Source organism: Abrus precatorius, unplaced genomic scaffold (assembly GCF_003935025.1).
Source record: "Abrus precatorius isolate BTA unplaced genomic scaffold, Abrus_2018 Scaffold3, whole genome shotgun sequence".
Classification (NCBI taxonomy): Eukaryota; Viridiplantae; Streptophyta; class Magnoliopsida; order Fabales; family Fabaceae; genus Abrus; species Abrus precatorius.
The window spans coordinates 3,731,203-3,740,466 of record NW_020874373.1 but is presented as its reverse complement, the minus strand read 5'-3'; the positions used below and the strand labels follow the sequence as shown (position 1 = coordinate 3,740,466).

Below are 9,264 nucleotides of genomic sequence, written 5' to 3'. Positions count from 1 at the left end.
TTACCTACCATATATTTGTATTCTACGACCATGGCATCTTATGTCAATACTCACCAGAATGGCAATCCAGCATAGAAATGCATGCAGGTTTTGTTAAGGTCCTACTCACTATGAAATTGTTATTCACTTGCAAAATAATGCGAGGCTTGGTTTCTATTTTTTTAAAATTATATATAACGTTTAATGGTTAATGAATGAAAATCAGTTTATGAATAGGCTGCTTGCTTACTTCGGCTTTGGCATTCTTTATATTCCTCTTTCTGCGGATCTGCGGCAAAAGTTATGATCACTAAAATTACTTTCACAATCCTCCAACATTTTTACGAGAATAATATTTGTTCTTGTTCTGTAATAAAAATATATGATAATTCCACCGCCGCCTCTTTTATATACTTTTAAGAAGTTGTTTTATCTACAATAAGATCGAAAAACTCTTTGCTGAGAGCTTGAAACCGTCTTGTTTTGCCCGGACTGAACTAAAATGCCATGCCCTTTGTTAGTCCTTTCGTGGGTATCCCAACCTTTTGGGTGTGAAAGTGATCTTGTTCGAGGTCACCCCTCAAATGCTGCACTTTAATGCATTTATAGCATGTTTGGTTTGCTTAAATCTAGAGAAATAATAGCTTATTTTTCAGAAGCTTTCTTAAAAACTATAAATAAATAAATGATTATTTTTCTAAAATAAAATGAACCAAACGGGCACTTAGAAGAGTACTCAGAAAAGAGAAATCTGAAATTGACTCATTCTTAGTATTTAAAATTTGAAATTGGAAGTGTTTTTTCAATCTTGTTACCTTTTTCTGAGTATACATTGGACTTTTACTGCACTTGATCTGGTGCAGGAAACTCCAAACTCTTAAAAGATGTGAAACCTCCATCCACAACCAAATTGTGCCCACTAACATATTTGGCATTATCAGATGCAAGATAAAGTGCAGCATTAGCAATATCATTAAGTTCACAATTTGCTCCCTGTAGGACACCAGCACTGTGAACAATGTCTATGTGTCGCTGAGCATCAACATGAGGATATATCTGACTCATTTCACTCATGACAAAAGGAGTGGGGATGGCAAAGGGTGATATGCAATTGACTCGAATTCCATACCTGCATAGCTCTGAAGCCAGCGATTTAACAATGGCTATAACTGCACACTTGGATATAGAGTATGTGTGTTGAGCCATCCCTCCCATCACTCCTGTGACACTTGCCGTGCACAGAATGGACCCGCTTTTACGCGGAATCATTACACGTGCTGCATGCTTGATGCCTGCCACAACCCCACGAACATTTATGTCCATGATTTTGTCAAATAATGCCATGTCCAGATCAACAATGCTAGGAGGAGTTCTGCAGGGTATCCCTGCATTATTGTACATGATGTCAAGTTGTTTGTATTTAGATATGGCATAATCAACGGCACCGGAAATATCTGATTCTTTAGTAACATCACACGTTATGAAAGTAGCATTAGGTCCTAATTCTTTTGCAGTCTCTTGGCCTAGTTGTTGTTGAATATCAGCAATAATAACCTTAGCCCCATTGCTGATGAATTTGGTAGCTGTGGCTTTTCCTATTCCACTAGCCGCGCCTGTGATCAGTGCAACCTTGTCTTGTAGCTTCCTGGATTACCACATCAAACGTAAATAAAAAAAAAAGGTGCAAAGATTCTTTGATAGCATTTGTAGTATGCTCAGCATCGTGTGATATGCATCTAATAATTGGTGGCATCAGATATTCATGACTAAAAGGTTTTGAAGTGTTAAATGTTCCATCTAGTCTTGTATGTCCGTATGTGATTAATCATTGTTAGAGCTATAGTCCACTCTTTGCACTTATACATTAATATAAATTATATAATGCATCTGAGTAAAGCAACTAAAATGCAAGAGCTCAATTAGAAGTTAAAACGGTAAGCTTACTGTGTGCGAAGTATCTTCATATAAGACTGCTATGCATTTATTATATTAATTTATCAGGTATACACCAAAAGACTTCAAATTGAAATTTCAGTTTACTATATTAGACATGTAAAACCACAATTATACAAGTATGTGAGTGGTAACAGCGAAAATGCAAGGACTATAAATTAGGAACTTATCAACCATGCATCATGGATTCATGCCTAGATACATTATAAATATTCGTTCACTCCCCCTCCCCTTTCTTACTCCTTTTGCAAAACTTTCAGGTAATCAACTATAATGGTTTTTCTTAGTCTGGTCAGAATAAATAACGGTTTGCCATCATATAGATAATTAGAAAAAGGAAATGTAAACCAAAGACAGTAGACACTGAAGGTTAACTTTGCCTTACCTTCCACTCTGGGAAGACAATAACCTGTGGAAGCTCTCAGCAAACAAAGCCCTTGAATAGAAAACTTTGGCACTGTTTCCAACAATTACCACCCAGTAAGCTGTAGTAGTGTAGGATTATTCATAATTCGGAAATTATCAAAGAACTGAAACGAAAATCCACATGCAGGATCAAAGTTTATAATAATTAGAAAAAATAAACTGTCATTAATTTCATTAACAAAATTGTCAACCCTGCACACACAATCCTTCCTCCCAGCACTGTAAAGAAAATCTATAGCCATTTTCTTAATCCAAAATATTTCCATAAGCAGAAAGCTGATTCAAAACATTCAACACTAGAATAAGTGGAAAGTACAAAACATCCTATAATTAATTTTTTAATCATGAAACTGAAAAGATAGATATACGGAATAATTAAAACACACAAACAGGTGTAGACAGAAAGTGTGAAACCAACCTCAAACCAATTCTAAACATGATTTTCTGCCACAAAATAGCTTAGAAGCAGACACACAGATTGGAGATATTGCCCGTTGACTGTTTGAGCTTTTAGTTTTGGATCTCTGTCAGACTAAACAAGAGTTGGAGAGAGAATGAAATTTGTGGAGCATGATATAATATCATATAAAATGCTACAAGGGTAGTTTGGTCAATATGGCCAAAGAATATATATGTACGATTGGCATTCATTCATAGAATAATTTTGCTATTGAACCTTTCTCAGAATGCATTGCATTGCAGATACTGAGAACTTAACAATGATGGAATCAGCTCCTAAGACTCTGAAATATGAAACCGAATATCTTATTAATACTAGTTTGATTCAAGTTCATGCACTAACCTAAACAGACATATAGACGTAATTTTTCAAATATTAAATTGACAATTGAAGTGCCATATGCACAATTATGTTTATCATGGACACAAATTGGTAGAATTATTCTCAAATGCTGCACCCACAAAGTTTCTCTTTTAATCTATTACTACGTACTACCAGTAAACTCGTGTGACACACACGTGCATATGTGTCAATAATAAAATTTACATGAATTGAAAAGAGACTAAAGTTCAAGGGTCATTTTCAGAAGAAAAAAGGTGAAGAGTAATTAAGTGATTGATTCAATTAAAGCTCAGTTACTTTTGGAGGTTACAATTGATAATTGAATATCCATGAAATGGACAAGTACATGGAAAATTAACTAGCAAATATAACTGAATATAAAATTGAAAATAACAAAATTTGTATGGGGCATTCCGAGAATTGAACTCGGGACCTCTCGCACCCTAAGCGAGAATCATACCACTAGACCAAATGCCCGCTTGTGATTACGGAAACATTACATAAATTAAAGATTTATAAAACAAAGTCGTTTCCCTCCAAAACATCGGACTGAAACTTTTACTTTATTTTTTGTCCTTTGATTTTGATTTCATCTTTAAAATTGGTGGTGCGTCTTCTGAACTTCACCTTCTTCTCTGTACGCACTGTGATCAGTGATCACTGAATTAGGGTTTTACTTCATTTTCACTACTGCCAAATTTCATCATCCATCTGCGTCCTGCTTTCAAATAAGATTTTAAAATAATCATAATAATAAATTCCCATTCTGATGGCTGACGGTTCTTCACCTCACTCTCAACCTTTATCACTACTAGCAGGTAATTCTTCATTATTTTTATTAATTTGTTGTAAACTTGTTTATCTTTTATTTCGATGATTTGATCGTTCCCTGTACCTAAAATGCATAGAGAGAGAAAGAAATGCGAAAAATCGAAGACGACAAATGGGTTGTTCTTTGATCGTATTGAATTTATTGTTTTGGGTACTTAATCCAATCATTAGATTCTATGCATAAATTGAGTTGAAAGATGTGGTTTTCTAGGAATAAGAAATGTTTGAAACTGAAGTGTAATTATGAACTTTATGCTTATGGTTCTGCCTGTGGAATGTTATGGATAGACTCATAGAACTACCTTAGACTGATGAGAATGTTGTTTGGCTTCAATTAGGAGATAAAGTTAAAGATGCAAATCAAGATGATCGGTGTAGGGAAACTGAACTCTTCGAGGACACCTTGGCACTCAATAATCATTTCACTGAAATGGAGCTTGAATATCTCAATCTGAACACTGAGATTGTAGAGGATTCAGACCCTGCAGAAAATGTGACAACCAACCCAGTATGTGAGTACGAACAAGAAGTGGTGCTTGATAGTGAGGACGAAGAAATGAATAATAGAGATGCAGCAACTGTTGCCAAAGGATTTATTGAGGATGAAACTAGTCCAACAGTGAAAAATCCTTTGATGCTCCAGAAGAGGCTATACAAGCCACCTTGTGAGCAAGCAGACTCAAATGCCACCATTTTTGGAAAATCTGCTGCTGGTATGTGTTTGTTATCTGCATTTTAATGTTGAGTACCATGTTTCTGTCTTTGTAATAATTTTTATTTTTTTCTTTTTTCTTTTATTGGTATGGTATCTCTGTAAGTTATTCTTGTTACTTGCATTTCACTGAAATAACACTTCATGAATGATTAACTTTCCATGATCATAATATGCTTGAAGGGGCCAAAGTAGCTTCCGTTGATGCTGACAGCTTTGATAACGACAACCATTTATATCTCTCTGCAAGGTTAAATCACATCCACTCACCAGAGCCTGGGGATTCAACCCAGGCTGCACTTGGCTTTGTGGATCAGTATTTGTCATTGAATGATGTGGATTTGTTTCAAGGAATTCATCGTAGAAAGACCACCAGGGAGAAATCACCTCATGTCCTGAGTGCAAAAGGACCACTAAATCTGGCTAAGAAAATTAAAGTTCAAACTCAAAATGAAGAAAAAGAACCTTTCAAATGGGTTGACAGTGAACAAAATGACGACAAAGCTGGTTTGTTTGGTAAAAAAATTAAAGCACCTCCAAACTTTGGAAGCTACAAACAGACATATACACGAAGAAGACAGAAAAAAGGTGGTCATCTTCAGAGCCAAGGAAACTGCAGTGCAAGCAGTAGATGTGATGAGACTTTAGGCCAAGGACCAAGAATGGCAACTGAAAATAATAACTCTATCAATGAGTTGGATGTTCAGTCAAGTGCTATGAGAGAGAACTTTAATGTTTATTCCAGTGTAACACATATAGGAGACATGTCTGATATTGGTTTAGACACTCAAATAGCTGCTGAAGCTATGAATGCCTTAGCCTTTTTGCACCCTTCTGGCTGTCATTTCAATGATACTCACCTACCAGAGAATGCATCTGATGGCTCTTTAAGTGATTTCATAGAGAATGAAGGTCTTCTGAAAAATTCTTCATATAGACAGAATCCTGGTTTACATTCTGTCACAATAGAGTCAAATAAGAAAAATGCATCTTCCTCTAGATTTAGTAATATAACTTCTAGCTCATCTTGCAAACACACTGACAAGCAGGAGCCAAATCTTGTCTCAGAAAAAATGAAAAAACTTATGAAAAGCAAGTTAACTGCTGAGGGACAGTTTGAAAATAATACTAGTTTGCCAATATGCAGTAAACATGCATCACTTGAAGAGGATCACTCACTAGGAGCGCATGTAAGTTTTCAGTCTACTACAAAGGAATGCACAAATTGGAACAATGAGAGCAGACAGACATGGATCAAAGATCAACCAAGCTATCCTACAGAGAGGAAGAATAATGTCAAGGATAAGAGTATTATTAGACACAAGAGGAAGGGGAATGGTTTAGTAGCATCTGATCCAGTGAAGTTGGGTGTTGGGACAAAGCGTCTTAAATTGCCTACCAATTTGTGTGCAATTGCTAGGAAGAGCGGGTTGAATCATCAGGCTCAAGTTAGTCCACAATTATCTGCAACCAGCACTCTTTTAAGGATTGACTCTTTCTTTTATCCAAAAAGACCAAGAGGGAAACGAAAGGGGCCTAGTGTGCAAATCAATCTCAATGCACCTACAGATTTGTGCATTGATGAAAAAGAAAGCAATGCCTTCTCCATTGGAAGTCTGGAAGACCAAGATGATGTGGATAAATCATGTTTTCCTCACAACCACCCACTTTGCAATGCTTCATGTGTTGACAATGGCAGATGCATGTTACTGGGGAACTCTGTTCAACCAGGCCCAGCTAGTGATGCAATGAAATTTGAAAACCTGCTTGATATGCATCCTTTATTGCTGGCACATGTTGAAATATCATCAAACAAGAGTGTTGCACAATCGAGATCAGAAATTCCAGCTACAGTTGCCCCAAGCAAAGGCATAAATATTTCAAATGCTAACCATACTTACACTGGGCACCACAAAAAGCCATGTGACAAAAACCTGCCAAAGACTTCGCTTTTGAAGGAGCTTATCAGAATAGGAGGCCCTGACTCCACTTCAGATATGATGTGGAAAGATCTTAGACACCGGAGAGATATGACAGATGTTAGAATTCTGTTTAGCCAACATTTGCATGACAGTATCATCAAGCAGCAAAAAAAGGTAACTGTTGAATTTATGTCTGTGATAGGAGATGCTAATTGTTTCTAGTGACACTGTTATTTCCCCTCCTTGCAGATCTTGGCACGTCTCAATATATCTGTTGCAGCAAGCTCAATGGAGGCCACACATTTCGTAGCAGACAAATTTACACGCACAAAGAATATGTTGGAAACAATGGCCCTTGGGAAATTAGTCGTGACACACTTATGGCTTGAGAGCTGTGGACAAGCCAATTGCTTTATTGATGAGAAAAATTACATTTTGAGGGATACAAAAAAGGAAAAGGAAATAGGCTTTAGCATGCCTGTTTCTCTTGCACAAGCAAGACAGAAGCCACTCCTAGAGGTACTCATATAAACTTCAGTTAGGTATGCTCAAATTCTTCTGCATTTGCCATTTTTTGCCTCAATCTGGTTGCTTGCCTCAACAGGGTAAAAGAGTCTACATCACGCCACATGTTAAACCTGATAAGGAAGTGATTACAAGTTTGGTCACTGCTGTTCATGGACAGGTATGCATATTCACCTGTGCATCCCACTCCAATACTGCAGCTGACCTGTGGTTGCAATATTAGGCGTGTTTGAGCTATTAAGATATTGTGATCCCCACCTTCCCTGGATTTTCAAAAATTAGTTCATGCATTTTTTGTCTTCTCTCTTCAGGTAGTGGATGAAAGTCAGATATGTTCACACAAGAATGATAATACCTTAGATGATTTGTTGATTATTTCTTGTGAAGATGACTATGCGATATGCCACCATTTCCTTGAGAGAGGTGCTGAACCTTTTCACCTACTTGATAAATAACTGGGTTATGATTTTATCTTATATTCGTGTTCCAGAACTCATGGACTAAACAAATTTGCAGGAACTTCTGTTTACAGTTCAGAGCTTGTTCTAAATGGAATCGTAATCCAAAAATTGGAACTTGAGAGGTATGATGTTCTATTCTTTTTTGTCTGCATGTATAAGGAGTTTTTCTAGTATATTCTTTTCTACTTTTTTAACATAGTTTTATATATTAGCCTAGCTATATAAATGCCACCTTTGATCTCAACCACGTCTGGCTGTCTCCCACTGCAATGAATATTTTGGCTTAAAGTGAAGCACCTGTGGATAATACAAAAATTGAGCTCAAAGTGATTTCTAGATACCGAGGGTTTAAGACCCAAAATGTGTAAAAAGCACACGTTGGGCTGTTGAATTACTATGTGAACCTGTATAGTTTTTCATCAGTCTCTCTTGAAATTATGTCTAAGCTAAACTAACTTAAGCATACAAAAAAGCTCTTATAAAATGAGATTATCTCAAAGGTGAACAAGCAAGGATGTATCTATCTACTGTTGAATTATAGCGGGTAAGATCATGATGCACTTAAATGAAGGGTAAGTACACCCTTACTTGTTCACTTCGGAGATAAGTTCACTAAGTAGATCTTTATCCATAGGCACAACTTATGCTATGCCATGAAGATGGGTAAGTTTCAGTCAACTTAATTCAGATTTAGGAGTCTATTAGGAATCTTTCTCATATTTGAATGTAGCGAGTCTATTAATTCATCCCTGAGCCCTGAGGAAAAGGCGTTGTTTGCCCTATAAAGTGATTAGCAATCAAGCATCTCAACAATCTATTAAAATTTAAAATGATCTTTGGCAGACATCAACTCTTCATGAATCAAGTTACAAGGAATAACCCAAGTACGTGTAAACGGTATGGGAAGGTTTACAGTAGGCGTTGAGGCCCTTTTCTGGACCGTGGCTGATTTTTGATGTAAATGTAATATAAGTTGACCAAGGCAATAGTATAAAGACTAGGAAATTTTGTTTATATTCAATGTTTCTAATTTCTTTTTCTGCCTAAATGCAGGACGTAGTTTAGCCCAGCAGCATTATTTTGAACATGTAGAAAATATTAACTGTTGAAGTTCTTTTTTTTAATTTCTAACGCACGATAGACCCATGTGCACAGATTGTCACGTCACAAGATTCTTTCAAATGGCGAATGGCTAATAGATTTTGGTTTATCTTAAAGTAAATCAAGGTTAGAAATATTTTATTTATATGCTTTACATAAATAAGATTTCGGTGAGTAAATTTATTATTTAGATAGATAAATTGACGCTAATTAGAAAATTTTTACAAAAATAAGATTTCATGTAAATAATATTAAAAATAACATCTTGAATAAAGTACGTCAAAAAAGATGAAACTAAGTCGGATAAATCATAATTCACACGTAATTAATTCAGGCAAGTAATTTTTTTAGATAATAAAACATGAAAAAACGTTGTTGATCATAATTTAAAAAATAAGTGGAGAAAAAGAACTTAAATTTAATACTACTTGACACAATTGTACTTTATATGTGCTTTGTGAGGTTATGTCGCAAATTTTTGTTATTTGATTATGTATTGAATTTTTTATATAATAACTGTATTTGAATTATATATTGCAACTGCTAACTCTT

General features: G+C 35.8%; 2 protein-coding genes and 1 non-coding gene across 5 annotated transcripts; 1 reads left to right on the top strand and 2 right to left on the bottom strand.

Moving 5' to 3' along the window:
• Nucleotides 1-687: 687 nt before the first annotated feature.
• Nucleotides 688-2,901, bottom strand: LOC113863062 (secoisolariciresinol dehydrogenase). 3 transcript variants are annotated; one of them, XM_027496459.1, is made up of 3 exons: nt 2,777-2,901; nt 2,318-2,395; nt 688-1,624 (listed from the first exon to the last, which is right to left on the bottom strand). In XM_027496459.1, the coding sequence occupies exons 1-3, from the start codon at nt 2,794-2,796 to the stop codon at nt 820-822; spliced, it is 903 nt and encodes a 300-aa protein (XP_027352260.1). In that variant the 5' UTR covers nt 2,797-2,901; the 3' UTR covers nt 688-819. The 3 variants fall into 3 exon arrangements, with proteins under 3 accessions (XP_027352260.1, XP_027352261.1, XP_027352263.1); XM_027496460.1 differs by having other exon boundaries at nt 2,318-2,389; nt 2,777-2,883; XM_027496462.1 differs by lacking the exon at nt 2,318-2,395 and having other exon boundaries at nt 2,777-2,887.
• A 664-nt stretch (nt 2,902-3,565) lies between these two features.
• On the bottom strand, nt 3,566-3,637 carry TRNAP-AGG. The gene has a single exon. It is a non-coding gene; the product is annotated as a tRNA-Pro (tRNA).
• Nucleotides 3,638-3,883: 246 nt separating this feature from the next.
• On the top strand, nt 3,884-8,567 carry LOC113863058. Its single transcript, XM_027496449.1, has 8 exons — nt 3,884-3,978; nt 4,330-4,704; nt 4,887-6,799; nt 6,875-7,144; nt 7,230-7,310; nt 7,462-7,573; nt 7,667-7,733; nt 8,455-8,567. The coding sequence occupies exons 1-8, from the start codon at nt 3,930-3,932 to the stop codon at nt 8,534-8,536; spliced, it is 2,949 nt and encodes a 982-aa protein (XP_027352250.1). The 5' UTR covers nt 3,884-3,929; the 3' UTR covers nt 8,537-8,567.
• The last annotated feature ends 697 nt before the right edge of the window (nt 8,568-9,264 follow it).

Excerpts from the sequence above, each read along its gene's own strand:
- LOC113863062 (XM_027496459.1), bottom strand. The coding sequence starts at position 2,796 with ATGTTTAGAATTGGTTTGAG. Across the intron at positions 2,396-2,776 it reads ATGTTTAGAATTGGTTTGAG|AAACAGTGCCAAAGTTTTCT; the intron begins GTTGGTTTCACA and ends GGTAATTGTTGG. Across the intron at positions 1,625-2,317 it reads TTGTCTTCCCAGAGTGGAAG|GAAGCTACAAGACAAGGTTG; the intron begins GTAAGGCAAAGT and ends GTGGTAATCCAG.
- LOC113863058 (XM_027496449.1), top strand. The coding sequence starts at position 3,930 with ATGGCTGACGGTTCTTCACCTCACTCTCAACCTTTATCACTACTAGCA. Across the intron at positions 7,311-7,461 it reads TCACTGCTGTTCATGGACAG|GTAGTGGATGAAAGTCAGAT; the intron begins GTATGCATATTC and ends TTCTCTCTTCAG. Across the intron at positions 7,734-8,454 it reads CAAAAATTGGAACTTGAGAG|ACATCAACTCTTCATGAATC; the intron begins GTATGATGTTCT and ends GATCTTTGGCAG.